The sequence below is a fragment of the Montipora capricornis genome, chromosome 14, assembly GCF_036669925.1.
Source record: "Montipora capricornis isolate CH-2021 chromosome 14, ASM3666992v2, whole genome shotgun sequence".
Taxonomy (NCBI): Eukaryota; Metazoa; Cnidaria; class Anthozoa; order Scleractinia; family Acroporidae; genus Montipora; species Montipora capricornis.
The window spans coordinates 47,804,300-47,826,729 of record NC_090896.1 but is presented as its reverse complement, the minus strand read 5'-3'; the positions used below and the strand labels follow the sequence as shown (position 1 = coordinate 47,826,729).

Sequence of the window (22,430 nt, the reverse complement as noted above, 5' to 3'; positions counted from 1 at the left end):
TTCCTACTTTTCACGTTGCCACGTTACCACCAATAGCGTAGCTCCTACTCTACTATAAAAACTACACGTAACCCATAATCCCTCGATTCGCTCTGACGAAGGGCTAACGCTCGAAACGTCAGCTTTTAGAATCTCTGTACGGTGGCCAATTTACATTATCAACTCCGTTGATAAAACCAAATTTTTGTATACTACTTCCCCACCGACGCAGCACCACAGTTTCTTTAGAAACTACCCCTTCATTCTTGGAAAATAAGGCCGCACGCGGTTGTGGGATACGGCCTTAAAATTTTTCTCCCCAGTCCTCCGAATTACGTCACCAGATCACCTGGAAAGAAACAAAATTTTCCAAACTACCCACACACGCCATCCCCACGCCTGAGGAATTGGTTTGCATGTTTTTTAAATGGCTTGCGCCTCAAGAGAATCCTATCAGTTTTGCTGTCCTTCCCTTCATCAATGGTATCACGCAACTACTAACAAGAATTCCTCGAAGGCACGACGTTCAAGTCGTAAATAAGCCCTTCAAGACTTTGTAACAAGAATTTCCTTCTCCCAAAGTCAGACCATCTATTAAACATTAACCGAATGTGATTGGTGTTATGTAGGTGAAACCGGCCGGTGTTTTGAAACTTTTTTTTGAATTTCAAAACATGTGCTAATGGATTAAACATTGAGAAACATGCATGGGCATTCGACCATCGCATAGGTTTTGATAATTCTAGTGTTATCGACAAAGGCTCTTTTCGCACTAGAAAAGCTTTGGAGGCTTGGCATACCTCTGCTACCACGTTTCAGCCAGAGAACGTTTTTATTGTATTTTGATTAAACAATTTCTGTTAACTGTTTGTGCATCCCACGGATACGCCCCTATAGGCGTCTTGTTTATCATTATTTTAATTCGTTTCGGAGGAACGGCGTTGAAGCTTAGCAATGATTTGCCGCCGGAATCGTGTTCGCGTTTCGCTAAGACGTGACATCATTGGTCATAGACAGCAATGACCAGAACCAAGGTTGCTGACCAGCGGTTTTCGTTAAAACAATGGGTTGCTGGGGGTGCTCAGTCTCGCGGGCTCAGAAGACTTGGTTGTGGTCATTGTTATTTAAGGTTTTACTTTCAGAAATTTGGTAGCTGAAAGTTACCCGGCCTTATTTTACCACGATTCTCCCTGCGAAATATTCAGAAAATGCATCCAGACAATGCTAACTGACCTGGTTGAGTGCTAAGAATGTCAAAACAACTGATCAAAGACAAAATACAAACAGCGGTCACAAACATAGTAAAACGCATATCAATTAATTAATAGATTGACGCGCGCTGTGATTGGCTAAAAGCAGCTAAGCGCAAGGGCATTATTCTCCCATAATGCTCATGGGCCGATTCTGTATTATGCAAATTAATTAGTTTTTTCTTCTTCAGAACCGTTCTGTTAGCCATATAATAAAAAACTTAATAACCTTGACCGTTCGGTCGTTACAGCAAAATCTCAAACCTCGGCCTAGCTGTAGTGACCTTGCTATCGCTCGGTCAATACGGCAAGGCCTTAGTTTGAGATTTTGCTGTAACGTCCTCACTCTCGGTTATTAAGTAGTTAATATCACTATGGAATGTGTCACCCTCAGACTTAGACTTGTCGCGTAGACAAGACGCCATCATATGAAAGGTGTGTGGCCCTGAATAATTGCACGCACTGTCTGCAGATGATATGTGCAAAATTCTGACCCAAATTGACCCATTGTAGTGCTGGTCATGAATAAAATCTTGAGAATCGAGATGCTTCGTGCCATTTGTCTCGCAGGGTTCAGATCAGTTGCAGGAACCAAGGAAAATTAGTGCCCAGTTATTCATGCAGAAGTTTGAATAATTTTTGTTACTGCCGAGTTTCCGCATTTCGAAAAAAAATTTACAGACGTCATTGTCTAGATATAAGGGAGCTTACGAAACGAGGACGACGACGGCTACAAGGACTTCATTTAAAAATACGAGTTCGCGTTATTCATATCACTACGAAACTACTTCATGTCGTTTCGCGTTAAAAATGTGTAGTAACTGTGGAAGAATTAACCTGGTATGAGTGAGTTGGAAGCGTAGAGAGAGAACTGAAAATTCATCGTCATGTGCTAACGTCCTCCACAGAACCTTGAATTTGGTCATTTCACGCCGTCATTTAGGAGATGACGGCAAAGAAATGTACCAAAATGTAAAACGCACGTGCAGAGCGTGCAGAGCCATTGTTTTTGCTCACTAAACCTATTGTTTTATAGCGTCGTCGTTGCCGTCGGCGTCGTCGTTTCGTAAGCTCCCTTATAAACATGATGAGAGCGCCTTCTTACTGAGAGCGCCTAATTTACATTTTACCAACACATTAGCTAACTATACTCAGTAAATTGTATTAGTTCTTAAACTGAAGTAGAAAAATGTCTGTTCTCATTGACGCTCCAAACACCCTGAAAACCAGAGCGGGGAAAGGAAAAGCGGCACATGTTGTAGGATTGGGGAGAGATACATTTTCCCCAAAGTGTAGGACACAGAGTTTTCGTTGAATAAACGGTCTGGCAGAGTTTGTGGCCGGCTTACGGTGATTTTTCAAAAACTGTGTTGTATGAGACCACGTAAGCAACAGCAGGTGTTAAGTCAAGTGCTGGGCGAACAGATATGCACCGAGTTGATCTCATAAGAACAACGACAATCCAAATTAATGACAGGTAAGGTGACGAGAACCAACACAGTTGATCACGATAACTGCAATCTGAAGAATGTTCCCAGCATATTGAAGTAGTTACAACAATTCAAAGGTCAAGTTTGTGTTCGTTCAATTGTGTTAACAAAGTGTTAAACAAGAGGAGCTCAGCTGTAAAAGTCAAACAGCCGATCACGACAATCTGACTAACAGCTTTTTTATGAAATGCGTAAATGAGACTTAAAGGGAGTCAGGAATTAAGAAATAACTATTATAACTAGAAACAAAGTGAACACTTAACGTAAAATTGGGGGAATTGTGAAGCAAAAGCTGCAGATCTGTTCGCAAGTGCTCAATAATTTTAAGGTTAAAGGTCATTTCAATTATTCAGCCAAGAGCTTTTCAAGAGGGATATCATGCGATTAGAAAATTAGAAAAGAGAAAAGGAAAGGATTGTATGAAACCAAAGGACAAAAAATTCCTTTCGATGATTTTTATCTCAAAATGTTTCCTTAAGTGAACAGTCCTATTCAAAAGAAGATGGCCATTTTAATTGTCTGAGGCTTTGTGGGTGTGTCATGCGACCCAAAATATATTTTTTTTCTTTTTGAGGAATTTTTGATAAGGTGATAGGAGAGGGCGGAGCTCGCAACTCGGACTCTTAAATTGTATCAAATCAACTGTTGCCAAATTGTGCCCTAAGTTTGCCACCTGTTTGCGAAAATGATACCAAGTTACAAACAAACAAAAGCATCAAAGTTATCAAACCTCTCAACTTAGGGTACATGAGCTTTTCGCCAGTTGCCAGTAAAAAAGATAACAGGCATATGACCTTAAACCGCAAACTGCAAACATCCTGTCTGCTAATTAATTAAATGAGTAGGAAACTGATTTCCTCAAAAAGTCACGGAATAGATCATCGGTAGATACGTAACTGCTTTGAGAAAAATCACTTCTGTTAACTCAGGTCGGCTATATAGTAGGAGAGAGTTGTTGCACGTGTTTTTCGATTACAGTTAACCAAATACGTTGACGAAACGCTGTGAAAGGAGATAATTGGTGGTTGTTTAACCGTAAAATCACTCGAAAAATCTATTGACGGGATGTGAAATTCCTAAAAAAGGTAAAATAAATTCAACATCTTTAGTCCATGAATAACGCCTTCCAAAGACCTTCCGTGTCAAAATATTCAGTCGGCTCTCTGTATTAACTAGTTAGCTAAGTACGTGTACATAATATAGAACACAGTAAACTTGGAAAAGGACACTGGTCTCCGCCGATTAATTTTAACTTTTTAGGTCGTCAAGCTTCGCCAAAAGTAGGGTGCTTTGTTCATGATGTAAAGGCCTGATTTATTGCTGGAAGACTCCTACGTAACACGCTGTTTTACGATCATCGTTGTTCATTATCTTTATCCGGAAATCAGTTTAGGTTTATTTTTTAATAAACATTGGACAGTGTTATCTTTGCGTTCAGCATAATGGCAACCGGGCCATTGCATAAACATTGCTAGTGCACGCACCTTCTCTGGAATTCAGTGAGATGACATACGTTCTAAGGCACTAATACTTCTTCAGGGATGTGGGCAATAACGGTTGGTTCACGTGTTATTTTCACCATATTGCTAAGTTATACACCAGCATGAAGTTAATTCGAAAGTGTGTGTTGTCTGTTTTGCGGGAATTTCCTCAAAAGTATGCCACAAATTAAAATTAGCCTTTGCGAAAAGTGATGTGCCAAAAATAGAAGAAGCGGTTGCTGTGGTTTGAAGTTTAGTTCCGACTTGATAATTCATGACGGATCGGTGGCCTGTGATGACTTTCTTGCAATCTTTAAGCGAATTACCTTGACACTGTGAAGCGTAAGATTGCTAATTAAGCTTAGTGCTTTCGGCTAAAATACTTTACAAGCTCGCCCTCGGCTGGCTTTTAAATTAACAAATTAAATCAGCGCCAAAAATGGAAGGAGCGGTATAAAGGGAAACAGAGGGGGAAAAACTCTCCTATCCCCGAATCCTTCCCTTTCCCCGGTCATCTCTTTCCCCACGGGGTTGAATACACGGGTAAATGAATTCCTGAGAGCGAAATCATCATAGACTTATAATATATAGATATCGAGGAGTTTAAGTTATATCCGAAAGAGGGGAATGATATTATTTTAGAATATATGAAATGGAATGGACATGAAATTAATTAAAGTTGTGAATGATCATGGGAGTAAGATAAGCTGCTTATCTCTATATTGTTAGGTTGCTTATCTACTGAACTACGGTGATCTTTCTTTCTTTTGAACAGACAGCTGGGGCAGTAAGACGAGCACCTTTTGTGTCTGAACCCCGACTGGATCAACGTACTAGTGATATTAAAATGATATTGATTAGAACTAGTTGAGGAGAAAGTGCCAGCTTTTTAATGAAAGCTGGCAATGATGAAGTTCTTATCTCCTTGGACAAGGACGATAAATAGGAGGGCCTTACCAAGGTAAAGGGATCTCCTTTAAAGAGTGAAATCGTCTGGCGTTAGCTAAAATAAACTCAGTCAATGACTGCCGCTGTGGGTGGTCAAAGAATCAGGGGCACCCAACGAGAATATAGTTCAAAACCACTTAAACATAGCATTGTTAAACGTATTTTAGTATTTAACGGTATATATAAGCATATTGTTCTACCCTAAAAGTTTTCATCTGTTCGGATTTCCTAGCTGAAAGTCTATTGATCCGAAAATTATAGGGATCAAAACTTACCTTTTCGACAATTTCAGCCAGAAAAAAGGCTCCCGAAAATTCTAGGTGACCTTTTTAGGGCAAAAATCCGTTTAAAATGGGCAATTATACCATGTTTTAGATGTTCGAAAATCCTAGGACAGGTAGGCAAGCAAGGAATTTTACAACAAATGAACTCGGTTCCGAAAATTCTAGATCTCAAATCGTCTTCCGAACATATATTTTCCGAAAATTGACATTGGGTTTCCCTGAAGAATCCACACAACGTGTTTGTAGAGCCTGAGAGGGAACTGGTCTATTCAGGATAAGGAGGGTTAACCGAAGGTCCGCTTTCGAACCGTCTACAATACTCTCGGCGTAAAATATGTGTGTGACGATAAAAGATCTCACACACTATTCGTAACATCTAATAAGTTTCAGTGCAAAGAATGGTTGATTTTACATACTAGTGAGTTAACGTTTCTTTCACTGGTAGCGTGGATGGTTAGCATGAGGAAAGGCGAAAGAATTCTTATATAATCAATTTAACGAGCTCGAAATTATCCATTCCGGGCTTCAACTCATCTGCAGGGTTGCAAAATGTCGATCCATGCCCTACTTGTAGATAAAGCAAACTCGTTGGCTTTGTATACATGTTCGCAGCCTCGCACGTGTCCAGTTGAAATACGTGAAAAAAAAAGGTTCGAGCTAAAACTTCCGTTGCAAATCATCTATCACTGCTCATGACTAGATCCGTCTGGATTAAAAGAATTAGTAGTAGAATGTAAGTATTTTAAACATAAACAGTGACGCACAATGCTGCTTATGAGGGCAAGTAAGGTTAATACCACTGCAAAATTCTCGTGCGGTGTTTAAGAAGTCATAATAACAGTGAAGGATTTCAGAGGAATTAATGTGAAACGCGCAGATTTAAACAAAAAGAAAGTGAAGTCACAATAGATCCAGAAACTTGAAAAAAACGATTACCATGTAAATCGAGAAAACTGAGATATGAGGAAACTCTGAGGAGCGTGTGCTGTCCTGTTTGTGAATCACAGATCGCGAACTGAAGGACACTGAAGTCATGGAAACAAAATTGGTATTAACGTAAAAGCCAACAGTTGAACCACGTACATCTATTTTTGAGCGAAAGATCGTTTCTGTTTTAACTGATGAAGCAACGTAAGCTAATGCAAAGAAAACATGAAAAAAGCTGGACTATAGAACCCAAGATCATACGATTTGTACCAAACTTCTTATAAGGCGTCTGGGAACTGCGAATAATGAATAGATATTGTATTACGTTTCCCTTTCCACTGAGCCAGTTGTGACCCTGAATTGATTTGATTTCATGCAGTTAAAATGTTTTTCCTTGATACTCAAAACCATTTTGCACCTTTCATTCACTTTATCTGTATTGATTTGTTTGTTTGAAACACTACTTAGTTGAGTCAATGAAACTGATTTCCACTCTGGCAAGGCCACAGAAAACTTCAAGTTTAAAACATTACCGTGTCCAAGTATAGATTCCTTAGCTTTTTTTTTTCCTTTTCAACGGGCGAAAAGTTAATTGAATTCTCCATTTTTTTTAATTAAGGTTAGTGACAGAGTCTGAAAATCAGACTTTCAGCGTTAAACTCCATTTACCCGGCCGGAAAATGAAACCACAAAGAGCAGGATTTCGGTCAAAAAAGGACAACCGTACAGGCAAATCCTTCAAGGCTAAGCTCCAACTTGAATTCAACCGGTAAAGCCGGCAGAATAACTCACCGGCTACTGAAGACAGTCTTTCCGATGGAATAACTATTTCGATCTTTTGAAATGTTTTGGTATATCCACTCTGGGGATAAAATCTCTTGGGTCCGCAACGTGCAAACTAGTATGAAGACCTTACTCAAGTACTGTCCGTGAACCAAACGATCAGTTTGGTTCGGCAGCTGTTAGGATATTTTTTGGCCAAAGAGTTTGTGTTCAGAAATATTTGTCTATTTTTTTTTATTCTCACTGGATTGCCAGCTGCGATATTTGCGCCGTCCCATTCAGGAAAAACTTGAAGTCTAAAATTTGAACAGACAGCAAAAAACGGAAACAAAGGTACTCTGGGAGACATACAAGTTGAAAAAATTGGATCGACCATTTTTAATTGCCCTGACAGCTGCAAGGCAAGGGAGTTCTCATGCAGAGGTTCTTAGAAGATAGAAGGGGTACATGTTAGATGATTTAATGCACTATTCCCTCGCTGCTGCGTTTGTGAACGTGATTAATTAACGCTGTACAATGTTGGCAAATGCCCTATAATCTCCGCGACCCTTTAATCTTCCACATGAGGGGCATAGTCCAAAATGTGCTGCACATGCGTAATGGTGAAAGATGCCATGTGGCTTTCTCATGCTTTAGAAGCCAGGGTTCGAAAAGCTTTCACGTATCAAAATATCCGAACTTGACTGAAAGGAAACGTTTGAGGCCTTCCAGGCCAAAAGGAAGGAAATATATATCAAATTCCCTTTGAGTAAACCAGTTCTTAGGGATTTATAAGATGATTTCTTTGTTCGCGGTTTTTCGTTAAGGGTTTTCAGTGTATTGGAATGTTTCAAGAGCGATTGTGGAAGTGAAGCTTTCATAAATTAAAATTCTCAGCACGGTGCGTTGGCTTATTTTTTGACTCCTTGCAATTGTTGTAAGATGTGATAATTGTTTCACAGTAAGGAAGTTTTTAAGTTTGAGTGAAATAATTTTTAAGCCTGTGCGTATGTATTCAATGAAATTTCCCGATTACAGGCAGGATATAAAATCCCTTGTATAATCCGACAATCTGTTGAAGAAAAGGGAATTTTCCTATACTTTTTCCGCAATGTTTTAAAACGACAAAAGCCGGTAACGATGAGCTTAAATCAGTTCTTCTTGCGCTGAGGGGTTATCTTAAGTTGTTTAACTGTTCCGTTGTGTCTATCTGCTTTGGTGTCAGTGAATTTGAACTAGCATTATTGTTTTAAGAAAGAAAGAAAATTTTAAATTCACTATCTTATTTTATTCATTTTTGTACTCGGGAATGCATTGATATCTCTCCATCCCTACGGTGCATTTGATTATTGATGCAAATTACAAACAAGTTTTTCAAGGAGACTTCTGCTGTTCTAATGATACTTCCTGTCAACAAAGAAGATTATGAAGGTCGATAAGAGCTTGCCTTTTGTTGAAGAATCCCAGAGGGACTATCAGTTGACAGGAAATGACGTCAATCGTGTTACACCATACCACCTTTTTTCCTCGTATAAAAGTTTGGTTCAGTAGAGTAACAGCACAGTCGTTGACGAAAACGCTATCTGACGTTGCGGAAAAATTGCAAGAATCATGACGGAGGGACAGACTTTAGTGTTCCAATCCTCTCAGTTAAGACAGAGCAGAACATCTTCAATGTCAGCATCCAGAATTACACGTCTTTATTCCTTCCACGAGGTAGCTTTGGAGTACAGTCTTGTTGTGATAGTGGTAGCATGTTTTTTCCTCGTCTCCTTGTCCTCAAGATTCCTCAGGCAAAACAGCGGCGGTGGATGTCTGGTGGCACTTCAGAGTTCGTAATTTTATGAGTGATCAAAACAGTGAATCGCTGCCTGACGTCTACAGTCGTCGACTCCAACCGGCAGACCTTGCAATTGCAGAAGGAACTATTTAGTCGGTTGCGAAAGGCGGAGAATTTTGAACTGAGTGACAATGCGAAATCAATGAAAACCTAGAGGCACAATTAATAGCCCCTGAGATGTCCAAGCCAAGAAATACGACATTCGAATTTTGACGATGGCTTTTAGCTTTGAACTTTCTGGTCAAATACTCTGAATACAAGGTCAACTGTGTTGACCGGTTCGACAGGAAACGGCGATGAAGATGTACTTTATTCCAAAACATTTTTTCTTTATTTTGCCAATATCTGAAGACTTTTTGTTATAAACATCGCCCTGTTTATCCATCAACTTCTTGTAATTCGATTCCAAGTTCTGCAGAAACCGGGCTGCTGGCGGCAAATTGTGAGAAGCGTGAATTAATATTTTTGCTCTCCTTTGACGACAAGTACATAGTACAGAGAGTTGCATTTCCGTACCCATTTTATTTATCTTGTTTGGATGAAACTTAATGGATAGAATCTATTATATTGTTATTTAAGAAGAGAGTGTAAATTAAATTATTTCCTTGGTGAAAACACATAATCGTCTTCCGCTAGTTGTGGTTAGCTCACGAGACGCCAGGAATGGCGACTTCCAGGTAGGGAAACAAAAGCTGAATTTCCTGGTCGTTTTAGCGAATGCGTATGCTTTTATTAGAAAATTTGGCTTTGATTTCTCGGAAAGCTGACGCAGAACTTAGTATTTGCATGAAAACTTTTGAAAACATCCGATTCCACTGCGACGTGGGCAGAAGCGGAAATTTCATACGCGACATCATAAGTTTTTAGTCAATAAAAAACTTAGTGAAAGGGAAGTAATTGCCGGAAGAATATTTTCGTCAAAATTAAAAAAAAAAGGGCGTCGTAGCGCAATTTAAAAGAAGTGTGGCGCATTTTAGCGTTCGCCAACGCGGCGATCCCTTTGTCACCTCAAAGGCTTCCAGGATATGGACGACACAGCAGGACATCAAATGGCCATTGTCTCGTGTCTCGGATTCTGGTCGTACGACCAAAATATTTGACACAATTCAGAGCAAAAGGCGACAAAACACAGTAGGTACAGTGTATCGCCTCAAAGCTGATCGGCGAATTTCCGGATCATTGTTCTCTCAGACTAAAAGATCTAAAAGGTGTGGGCTTGACATTTGGAATAACTAACATTTCTAAAAGGTTTAGGGGCGCTGTATGCAGTCAATCCCCGCGACTATAAACATTCGCTAGATACTTTGAAGACAACTTGTATCTTTATTAATCAGAACACACCAACTTTCCTTGACGCCCGCGCACTCAGTTGAACAGCGAAGTCTCGAGAAGTCCTCGCAATCTGTTCTTGTTGTTGTTGTTTTTTTGCACATTTCCATGGGCCAAAACTAATTTAGTGTAACCAGATTTCGTTGGGAAAAAAGCATCATCTGGTTAGAGGGGCTTGGTAGGATATGATGATAACTGGCCGTGAAGGTGGATGTTGACAATGTGCAGGTAGTGACAGGCGGTAAAGACCATAGTACACCCGCTTCCGGCGAACATCAGATTTTGCAATGAAATCAATGCCGCGTCTGCCAAAGAAGAACGGGGATTTTAAATAAAGGGTTATGTCACGCAATTTTAGGGAATTTCATGACAAGCAAAACGCTCATAAAATAGGACGACATTCCCACAACCTTAAAAAATTGCAAGACGACATAAAAAAAAAATACAACAAAGCCAAATGTGATACATGGATGGACAAAACAGGAGAAGATTGAAACGAATCGTTTTTGGGTAATCTTGATGAGCTTGGATAGTTTTTTCTCAGAATAATTTTCTTTGTGGTGGAACGATACCTGAAAGGAATTCCATACTACCATTTTCAATTTCAAAACAACGGTAACAGAACTTCTTCGGAGTACTGTAACCCAGCCCCTTAAACGTTGTTGGGGGTGTGTACCAAATGGGATCTGTTTGAAGGAAAAAGAACCTTCATGTTCGTTTGGGAAAGAACTTTTCAGAGGGCATCGATAAATTATCTGGAAGTGAGGGCATTCGACAGGATAGGTCGATATACAAGACACGGTTCAGTGACGAGGAATGACTGCAGCCTACATCACGTAGCTTAAGAAACTGTGATCATGTGTGTTGTTGCGGAGGTGGTCTTTTTAATCACAAGAATTTGTTAGCGTCAACCGATTTTACAAAAGTGCATTGCTCGCCGGATGAATTGGGAAAAACTGAAACGCCCAGAAATTTGACGATTACCTGAAATTAAAAGGCTTGTACTGAAAGCCGTGAGCTATCATAAATTGTGGGTCATCGACTGAGAGTTCCTACACCCAGACTACTAACTACGAACTGATTTTCAGCTCGGATTGCTTTTTTTGAACGGAACATTTTATCTGATAATTTATATATGAAGTGTAATTTTGAGCACGGGACACGAATTTTTTTTTTGTCAGAGCCATTGCAACTGTAGGCTAGGTAGATAGGTACATAGTTCATACCAGTATGTAATTAAGCTGATGGAAATACGGTGTACAAAAAGGAAGGCACCCCTGCCCAAGAAAAGTTGGAAAGCCAGAAACTTAGAAACGCTATTACCAGCATTTTTAAATTAGTCTCGTTCAAGTGTAAAATGACACATTTTTTTTCCTTCACAGATATTATGCCAATTGATGCTGGCGCCTTGATTTGCTCTCATTAGCTGGTTTAATCTTCCATAACACAATGTCAAATGTTTTCTGTCGCTAAAGCTCTTTTTAAAAATTTTTGGGTTAAAATCTAGGAGGCAAGTGCCCTCAACTTTACTTCACGCTAGTTATGCTAGCTGCTTTCGATGCAGAAACTGCATGAAATACTTTGAGCCCGTATTCGAGAGGAAATTGAAAGTCACTTTCACGACCTTTAGATCTCCGGCTGAGTTGCAGAGAAATAAGAAGTTCGAAAGATACTCTCAATGTTGCCATGTTGTGCGCTATGTACTTTTTCAATTTATTCTCACAACAACGAAATAATTGCGTGCCCTTTTGCTGCCGACTGAATACAGTTTAACGGCACGCGAAGCAACCCACTCACATGCAGTTTTGCACGTCCGAAATTGAGACCGAAACGTGCGAACAAGTCGTGTTGCGCTGTTGATTGTCGGCATATTTGAATAAATAAAGACGCTCGAATGTCTTACATTCTTCTGTCACTTTCATGTAACTCTCGTAAATTTAGTTTTAACTCGCCTCCAATAAATGAATAATTGTCTTTCGTCTTAGGCAGGCTGTATGGCCACGTCTAACTAAATTAAATAACATAGTTACATCACGTTAGTCATCGTTGGTTGGTAACCGTGTATGAAGACAAAGAGCAAACAAAATCTTTTTTGTGCAAGTTACCTGTCATCGATCATTTCATTGAAGATTTTTGACGCTGAAAACTTAACTCTGGGGAATGATCTTTACCCTTTTGTATAATACATTTCTATCCCAAGGATCCTAAAGCCAGGTGCAATGCCCACAATTTAGGGACGTGCAGTGTATTATGGGAAAGAAACGACCCATAAGACTTTGTACGTAAACTTACAAAATTCGGCTGCCCCGCGGCCTTGTTTTCACGGTATTAATTAATGCTGGCTATCTGAGTGGAGACCTATATAATGCGCGTGCGTGGCCCCAACAATGTTGGAAGAGCTTAGGAAGAGCTCTGGAAACGGATCCAACATTGTTATGCTACACTTCGGCGATCACGGAACATTGAAAGAAATGTTGGGAGTTGTTGGCTCAAAAGTTTTACCAGTTTCAAACTTCGAGAAACACCGTGCCCGACAACACGCAATAACATACAGAGGGGTGGGCAAGAGACGCAACATGTAACACCCAACAATCAGTTTGCAGGCGGCCTTAAGCCAGCAGAAGGTTTTATAATACTGTAAACGAAAGGGTTCGTTTACTAAAAAGTTGGCCTTGTCGCACTTCTGTCTTCTCAGATAAAGGTGCAGGACCGAGAGGAAATATTCCGATTGGGAAAGAGAAACCTTAGTAGCACGCAAAGAGATTTTGAAAAGCGTATGCATGATTCATGATGGATTTATGGATATGATAATATGAGTTATTGCCAGTGGTATGTTCATGACTATCGTACGTTCTCTGTACAAATTATCAGTCTAATAAACTACTCCAATTGTTGGCTAATAGTGCTGAAGAAATGCTGGTGCTCATTAATATCAGCTTGCTACCTACATTGTAAAATTAAAGAGTAAACAATCCTGCAATTGTTCAACGTTGATATGTATTCATATGGTACGTATGATATTTGGCAAATTCCTAGATCACTACTCGTTACTACAAACGTTGACCCCATAGAATTCAACGAAACTGTGGAGCACTCAAAGCGAATTGAACAGCAACGCAGAGTCAATACCAAAATCACTCTGTTCGTTATTCTTAAGATCGTCAAACTCACCGATTGAACGCAGAAATGGTTACCCTTACGGTGGATTCTCAGTTGCTGTCTGCTTATGTATTCTATGGCACCATCCTTTTGCTGAAAACGTCGGCTTTGGCAGTGATGACTGGGATGCTGCGCATAAAGAACAAGGTTTCTTATGTTTCAAATTGCGATTTACAACCATTGAGTCACTCGAGTACAATTTGGGTATAGGATAGCTGAGGTATACTTACTGACGGGCCAAGTCTCCTCTTAGCGCCGGTTTCTTTCGGCGCTAGACCGTCAAAAACTCGGGACAAATTAACACGTATTCTAATTAAAATTCAAGTTTCATTCATGTAAATTTCTAGATTGTACTCTATAGTATCTACTATAGAGTGATTGACTGAGGTATATTATAACTAATAAACTTAAATTTATACTTATAGGCTCAAGATCTAGAAAGCGGATTTACTCAGTCGGAAGTCTATGAAGACTAGACTGTTAGGTGATAGATACGTGCATTGCAACGCTTGAACAAACATTGTCAGCTCCAGTATCCAAAGCTGCCTGGTTTCCTCAAAGCTGTTTGTTTAATTTAGGACGACTGTACAAAAACACTGTCACAATCTAGAACAGAAGCGACATAATCGGCGCAATATAATCGAGGACGTAACATAGATTGGGAAAAGCCGCAAACAACAGTCTCGTTTCCAGGGTTTTTCTCGACCGAAAGTTACTGGGAACAAATTGGGCTCCTGGCCCCAGCTACTAGCAAAACCAAAATAGGACATGTGCCGCATAATGATGCCATTTGACTACAAGTACCAGAATCCTTCAGGTTTTGCTTGTCTCATGCTAATTGCACTTTTGTTATTTTTACCCCACTGGGAATACAAAATTTAAATAAGAAAAGAAAAACAATCTGGTAGTTGTAGTCAAATGACGCCATCGTAAAAGTTGGCTATTGAGTTGTCCGGTGGAAAGCGCTATCCACCCTTCGAACAACTGTGGCCTGGTAAAAATTCCATCAAGCATGAAGCGATTTTTGAGACTGAAAAGTATCTGAAAGGCAGTGATGTGAGAACTGGGATATGTCTTCATTTGGAGCTTGGGACTCTGATTTAATGGGAAAAAAGAGCAAAGTTGGAGTAATAAAAGCTTTTGTTATAATATCGGTGAGACTTGGGCACCAGAAACTCTAGTCTATGTCAATTAACCCTCGTGTAACCCTCATGGTATTCACCTTTACCTGAATTTTGCGACAAGAAAAGAAGCTGTGTATTTCAGCTTATTTTATCAGTCTTTCTTGAGGGTCTCAATGGGATTAACCGTGAGCCGTGAAACGTCGAAGAAAGTTAACCGTTAAGCTTAAAAATGACCATGCAAAAAATAACCGTTAGCCCCGATAAAAATTAAGAGCATTAAAATATGAAAAGTGGGATAGGTAGCATTTTGAAATATTTAGAGTCTTAAGAGACTTCAGAGCACTCGATACCGTTTTAATTTCCTTGCTCTTAGTTCTCAGGGTCTCTCTTCTTGCTTTACTGTCTCCCAGATTCTCTCCCTCCAAGGAAAGGGAAGAAAGAGTGATCCTGGGCAAGGTTTGACGTGTGAACAACTCAAAATCATGCGTCGCATTGTGATAACCATTGATTTAAACTACTCAACATGTCTACGGAGAACCTTACTAGAAACTAACACAAGGAACGTTTCTTTAATTGTTTTTCACTTAAGTTAACCGTGAACCGTGACGGATAAAAGATGACCAGCGTTAGCCGTACCGTTAGACTTGAAACCCCCCCCCCCCCCCCCAATTGAGACCCCCTTTCTTCTCTTACTACGATAATCTGCTCTGATGATAATCTTCGAAATTAGGCAGAGTTTTAAAGAGATGCGTTGTTTTCTACAATGGCTTGGGATACTCGAGAAACTGAAAAATTCAAGTGATCCTGGCAGAAGTCTCAGTACCTCCATGGTGAGTCAAAGAGACACAGGACTACACGCATAGCATTCCATTTCGTTCAGTCAGCAGTTTTTTACATAACCTTGATCACTGGCTTTTGCCGCTTAATGTAAATAGATCTATTTGAGTTTCCTAATATGTAAATTTCATCTTTTTCCTTTGCTGTCTCTAACATAGGCATTTCTCAACCCCGAAGATTATGGACCCAAAGACAAATTTGTGGCAAGGGATGAAGAAGTGGAAAGGTTTCGAAGGTAATTACTACAACGATTGCGATGGGAGTATTGGTGATTTAATACGGTGGAAAGAAAAGAAAAGAAAAGAATTACTCTTTCGTAACATTTGATTCTGAGCATATATCCATGTGTTACATGAAAATCGCGAATAAGATTTGACTCAGTATTCTACTGATGTCTCTAGCTAGCTGCCTTCCGTACGCTAAGAAAACAGCAGTGATAACAAACAGACATCATTAGATTCTACTCTGGTTCAGTAGAAGAGATCTGAATGTACGGTTAAAAACTTGCAATTCAAAGACCCAAAGTTTCGAAACTCCTGTAAAATGTAACAAATAATGTAAATGCTTTGTTTATAGACTGTGAAAGTGCACTTAGCTATCAAGCCAGTAGTTCACAGGCACCCACCTTTTGGTCAATAATCTAAAAGAAACATGATTAAAAACTCCAACTGGTAGGAGATTTACAAAGCATGGTAGAGTTGAATCCGGGACAACCAGAAACAAATCCATACCTGGGGTCCGTTTCTCGAAAAGTCCCGAAACTTTACGGGTCATTTTTGGGGTGTCACAATATCCTTTGTATCTCAAGAACGGAGAGGATATAAAATTGTCAAAATTCACAGTTATTTTCTTTTTATTACCTTGAAAACACGTTAAATAATCGGCTCTCCAAAACAAGCGGTTGGCAGTTTCACAAATGGCTTTTCGGGACTTTCGAGAAACGGGCCCCAGAGTATAGAACGGGATCTGAACCCGGGGAAACAGCATGAAAACTCAACGCCCTTACCTCCGAACCACACCCCCTCCCTGCCTCCCCGTCTACTTTCGCTTCACCAGGGGTGATCCAAAGTTATAGCAAGGTACATTCCAGTTTCTTTTAACCAGTGTTGCATCGACCTATGTATGATTGTCAACCTGTGAACTGTAACTTTCGTTATAAGCATATGACAAATGTAAATGCATTTGTTGAAGGTGAAAGTGCAGTGAGCTAACGAGCAACTTCACGAGCAGGCACTTCATGTAGTTAAACAATCTGAAAGAAAAACATCATACGATCCATAACATTGTCAAATATCCCAACCAGCCAGAAGGGACCATCACTGTGGGACCATCGAAACCACCTCCAAACTCAACCACGCGCTCACCAAAGCTAAGGACCATAAAGCCTTCTAAATATATCGCCTGGATCGATGTCAGTGATGAAAGGCGCTGATTAAATGTTATTTTGTATTTTTAGAACGCATCAAAATGACCTGGAAAACATCCCGATTTTTCTGATAGTGGCACTGTTTTACATGCTGTTGAACTTGTCTCCAGTCCGAGGCATTTGGTGTTTGCGGGTCTTCACAGCTGCAAGAGTCGCTCATAGTATTGCGTACCTCAGTGAAATCGCCGTAGCTCGATCGCTTAGTTTTACAATCGGTTTATCATGCACGCTTGTTTTAGCTTTCAGTTCAATGTACACTGGCGGGTTCTACTTCTGAACAATCTTTACAGATGTCGTATTTCTTTCGAACGTAAATTCGTATTTGGTCTTATAAAGTGAATTAGTAAGATAATAAATGATTTGGAATTATTACTTGTTCTTATTTAGTTATATTTATCTTTGTGTGTGTGTCTGTCTTCGGTTTTGAAGAATTCAACGCGTTCTGTAATTGGTCATCTAAAGGTCAAGTGGTCTTAATCGTCAGGGATACGGCAGAAAAATTCTTTGACTTGGGCCAATAAGAATTAAACGCAAACAGCGGTTACAAACATTTGCTTCAACTGCATAACTTTTTATAAACTTAACGATTCGTTTGTTACAACATACATCATCAAAAGTGATTATTATTCAGTTACAGATAAATTTAAATTCAAAAATACAACTAATACTTTAAAAAATACATTCACACTTTTGAGTTTTCGGAACATGTTTCGATGTTTCAAACATCATCTTCAGCCATAGTGAGTGTTGTATTTTTTAAAATATTAGTAACACTTGTGCTATCCAGACCATTTGGAAAAATACAACTGTACGGACTGGAAACTAACGAAATTGATTGACATAAAACGACAAGAAATATGTTAATAATAGAGATTAGATTACTGTTCTCACTCAAGGGCACCCAACATCAATTTTCGGAAAATATCTGTTCGGAAGAGAATTTGAGATCTAGAATTTTCGGAGCATTTGTTTTAAAATTTCTTGCTTGCCTGCCTCTCCTAGGATTTTCGAACATCTAAAAAATGGTATAATTGCCCATTTTTAACGGATTTTTACCCTAAAAAGGTCACCTAGAATTTTCGGGAGCCTTTTTTCTGCCTGAAATTTTCGAAAAGATAAGTTTTGATCCCTATAATTTTCAGATCACTAGACTTTCAGCTAGGAGATCCGAACAGATGAAAAAATTTTAGGGGATAAAAATATGCCTATATCTACCGTTTAAATACTAAAATATGTTTAACAACTGTATTTTTAAGTGGTTTTGAACAATATTCTCGTTGGGTGCCCCTGCTCACTGCCAACGAATCTGCAATTGCTGATCGTGTTTTCTTAACCAACCGTAGAATTAAGTGGGATCATGATATTAGCAACTGGTCGACCAGACATGCATTGTAAAATTAAAGAGTCTCTGTTGATCCGTGATCTAAAGCCAGCCTTAAATGAAAAGGTTGGCAGTGAGAAACTTTATTTCTATTATTAGCATATTTCTTGTCGTTTTATGTCAATCAATTTCGTTAATTCCCAGTCCGTACAGTTGTATTTTTTAATTTAAATTTATCTATAACTGAATAATAATCACTTCTGATGATGTATGTTGTCACATACGAAACGTTAAGTTTATAAAAAGTTATGCAGTTCCTGATAGGCAGCCCAAGCTCGGTATACGATTTACATAAAGACAAGAACTTTCTTCTCTTTATGACGGGAATGACAACTAACGTCATCGTAAAAATTCGAAAGCCACAAACCCGGCTAAAACGGACTCAGTTTGCCCTCCGATTGCACAGAAAAGACGAGGACAACTGTACGTAGAGGTAAGCGAGGTTTATTTCTACATTTACAGCTTATTTTAGCATTTATAAGCTCAAAGTTAATTTTCCCATACAAAGTCTATAAATCGTATACCGAGCTTGGGCGGCCTGTGTGCAGTTCAAGCAAAATGTTTGTAACCGCTGTTTGCGTTTTATTCTTATTGATACGGCAGAATACAGCTTGGGAGAAACAAAGTTGTGCCACCATGAACACATTTATTTTCTTTGCGAGGCTCTTAGGAAAGCGGGCTTGAGCTAGGTGGGGTATCCTCCCCGAAATGAAAAGGATCCTTGGGGGAGGAGCAGGGGGTGGATGGGGAGTTGGAACGGGCTCTATATTTGCAGTCCTCTTGGGTTTTGATCAGTGTTGTTAGATGAACTACTTCTCGTGAGGAACAATGTGATTGGCTTGCTTCCCATGTCAAACCGACCAAAGAATACGACACCATAGAAAGTTACTACTGCGTCTCAGCATACTGAAGTCATAGCTTGTAAAACCCTGATGAAAAATGGCAGTGCCTTTCGAAATATTACCTTTATAAAATATATATCTGCCTCGCTCCTTTTTGAAAGAAATAACTCACAAACAGCGGTCACAAACATGAGTAATCTCATAATTTTTGAAAAACACTTAATGTTTCCGTCGAAAGTGTCAACATTTATCATCAGAAGTAACCGTTGAGGAATAAACCCATGTTTAAATAGTCTCTTATTTTTCAATGACACAGTTGAGCGCGCGATTACGTGACACGCCCCGTTTTCACCACTAATTTGCATAAAATAATAATTTCACTCCTCGTGCGTGGCTCTGAGGAAATAAGGACGACTGCTCGTGGTCTAGCTCGCGAACTGATTTTCTCTTCGCTCAACGGTTGAAGACGTTGAAGAACAATTTGACTCGGTGGTCAAAGACTGAACATATACGGTTGAATGATGATCAATGACGACCCACTGGAAAAGTACTCGACCCGAAGCTGTGACTGTATGATTCCCTTCCACGACGTGAACGTGACGTTATTTCGGGTATAAATACCCCGGATAATAGACATGACCCACCACACTCGACTGCGAATGCTTCCGATCTTACATTCAAATTTTGATTTTTTTGGCTAATGTCAAGAATAGTATGCTGCATTACTTAGATATTCAAATGTAAATAAAATGAACTTTTACAATATATTACAACTAATGGGCATTAAGGATTACTGATTTCATGAATGCAACGTTCAAACGTCCTTACCTAACTTTGAATGAACCTCATTTGGATTTCTTATTTTCGTTGTGCCATGATGCGTAACGGCCATAGAATGTTTTGCTGCCTTGGCATTATCCTTTGTTCTTGTCCGCGTCCACTTTGCAGCGTCATTCTATAAATCGCTCGCACAAGATGGTGACGCTCACTGTCGATGAACGTTTGTTCGCAGCTTACATATTCTATGGAGGTATTCTCGTACTTAAAACGTTTTTTATGTCCTTTTTGACAGGCAGGCAACGCATGAAGAATCACGTAAGTTCTAGTCTACATGCGAAAGTTATAAAGATATGGCTAAATTGTACGGCAATTACGAACTGATTACTGTAGTATACAAGATTATCAACACTATCAGTTGAAATAAGAAATTATGGATCGTTTGACCTCACAATAAGATTGTGGAGGACGTGTGAAAATTGAACGGACTGAAGATTAAGAGAGCTCTTAGGATAAAATCCAAGGAGATTCGAGGTTTAAAGATGGTATATTTGTCATTGCATTATTCAGATTTCAAGTGTATACTAATCGGAGATATATATCTAAAACGTGTCTTTCCAAAATATAGAAATTCCACACCAGGTTTGTCGAGTCCTTTGACTCGATGTCTTAAATCTTCCTTAATTTAATAATGGCATAAGGCCTGAGAATAGAACCCCATAACATGAAGAACAGTTTTGTTCTGTTGTCAATACCTATAAACTACATAGTTTGACGCTTTGTTTGTTTGGAAAGTCGTAAAAAGATATATTAAAATTTTAAAAGGTACGAGTCAAAGCCTTGAATTGTGACTTTTTGAGCGACAATAGCCGGATTTATATTGGAGACGAATAACTCGTCGAAGACGGATAGTTCGTTTGTAATCATGTCGCCTAAAACCCAGGGGCAGTCAGTCGGGACGGAACGAGAAAATCATTTGCAAAATCGGGACGGGCCACTGTGTCTCCGAGGTTGTCTAAATATAAATCCGGTGTTTGGACGAATTATGGCCCAAAATTCGTCCTCAACTGATTGCACGTCTTACAGACGTGCTGACAGACCAATCAATCGAAGACGAAATTAAGGCCCATTTACACTACAGAAAAAACTGGGTCCGGATCGACCGATTGAAAAAGTGGTTCGGACCAATTCTTTTTACCGTTTACACACGGCCAACAATTTGGTTTGGCTCATCATAAAACTGGCCTTAAGACCCCGTTCCCCGCACTCTGTTTACAATGCCGATTTTCGGAGTCCGGACTAAATTTTTATTTGAATTGGAATGGAGACTGACGTTTACAATGCGCTCTTGACCCGCAAAAAGGGGTCCGAACTCGGTTATTTTGGTTTTGGGGCCTATGGCCCCAAAACCAAAAAAAGAGGGTTCAATCAACGAAACAACACAACACAACAACTACAACTGTTAAGAATCCCAACTGGCCGGAGGCAAACCAGTTGGCTATTTACGAGTGCAGCTGGAAAGTTGAACCAGGGGCTACCAGGAACAAATTCATTGAGTGGTCAGAGCGGGTCTTGAACCCGGGACCTCCGGATCTCCGGATCTCTGGGCAAGCGCCCTAACCACTGGGCCAAACATGGAAGGAATATTCGGCACGGCAAAAATATATATGGTCCGTACGTACTTTTCAAGGGGTCCGGACCCAGTTTTTTCTGTAGTGTAAATGGGCGTTAGGACGAATTGTTATTCGTCTCCAGTATAAATTTGGCAATACATGATTAGCGTCAAACTACGTCCACATCCAAGGCATAGGAAAAAAGCATTTCATGTCCATTGTGGTTCAGATGCCACTGACGAAGACTGCTCTTATTTTTAAAATCTTATTTTGCTTCAGTAACTCGCCTTAACATCTAAATTTTAAACTGCAGGTACCTCCTTCTCCAGAAGATTATGGAGAGAAAAATAAAGGCAAGCCTATACCGACATGTGAGGATGTGGACAGAGTTCGAAGGTAAACTTGAATTTTGAAAAATTCTTGGAAAATACTTCCTTGGCTTAAGTTCTGCCATTCTTTTTTCAGAGCACATCAAAATGATCTCGAAAACATCCCGATCTTTCTGATTATTGCGCTGTTGTACACATTGCTCAATCTGCCACCAGTCAGAGGTATTTGGTGTTTACGAATCTTCACAGCTGCAAGAATCCTTCACACCGTTGCGTATCTCAATGCTATCCACGCGCCAAGAGGAATTGGTTTCATTTGTGGCTCAATATGTCTTGGTATTTTGGTTGTCAGTGTGTTGTACTCGGCTGTTATTGCGGGAGTGTTTTGATCATGTTAACGCGCTTTTCAGACAATTCATTCAGTTGGGTCGTCTGTTGCAGCAGGCATAAATGACCGTTGGCTCATCAAATGACGTCTTTTTTAGCTCGAAATGTCTAGCAATGACTGCATAGTACTCCTTTCGTCATAACTTTTACACTATGACTTCAGTAATTCTTAAAACGTTTGCTCAAAAAATGTTATGTAATCCAGCCATTTATGGTTTTGCAAGCTCCTATTTGCGATGTCTTCCATAACAGTAAAAAATAGCTC

General features: G+C 39.7%; 2 protein-coding genes and 2 long non-coding RNA genes across 4 annotated transcripts in view; 3 read left to right on the top strand and 1 right to left on the bottom strand.

The window, feature by feature from the left end:
- Nucleotides 1-3,584: 3,584 nt before the first annotated feature.
- Nucleotides 3,585-9,580, top strand: LOC138033581 (uncharacterized). The gene is made up of 2 exons (XR_011128626.1): nucleotides 3,585-3,804; nucleotides 4,976-9,580. It is a non-coding gene; the product is annotated as an uncharacterized lncRNA (long non-coding RNA).
- LOC138033580 (uncharacterized) lies at nucleotides 8,687-15,167 on the bottom strand. Its single transcript, XR_011128625.1, has 3 exons — nucleotides 13,680-15,167; nucleotides 13,462-13,578; nucleotides 8,687-10,595 (listed from the first exon to the last, which is right to left on the bottom strand). It is a non-coding gene; the product is annotated as an uncharacterized lncRNA (long non-coding RNA).
- On the top strand, nucleotides 13,325-17,208 carry LOC138033579 (microsomal glutathione S-transferase 1-like). The gene is made up of 3 exons (XM_068881365.1): nucleotides 13,325-13,596; nucleotides 15,569-15,645; nucleotides 16,867-17,208. Exons 1-3 carry the CDS (start codon nucleotides 13,477-13,479, stop codon nucleotides 17,111-17,113), a joined length of 444 nt encoding a protein of 147 aa, XP_068737466.1. The 5' UTR covers nucleotides 13,325-13,476; the 3' UTR covers nucleotides 17,114-17,208.
- Nucleotides 17,209-19,939: 2,731 nt separating this feature from the next.
- LOC138033577 (microsomal glutathione S-transferase 1-like) overlaps nucleotides 19,940-22,430 on the top strand; it is a 2,533-nt gene continuing 42 nt past the window's right edge. Inside the window, exons 1-3 of the mRNA XM_068881363.1 lie at nucleotides 19,940-20,154; nucleotides 21,763-21,845; nucleotides 21,915-22,430. The exon at nucleotides 21,915-22,430 is cut by the window's right edge and continues 42 nt beyond it. Coding sequence (XP_068737464.1) covers nucleotides 20,035-20,154; nucleotides 21,763-21,845; nucleotides 21,915-22,167 — 456 coding nt within the window. The 5' untranslated portion in view covers nucleotides 19,940-20,034 and the 3' untranslated portion in view covers nucleotides 22,168-22,430. The remainder of the gene's footprint in view (nucleotides 20,155-21,762; nucleotides 21,846-21,914) is intronic.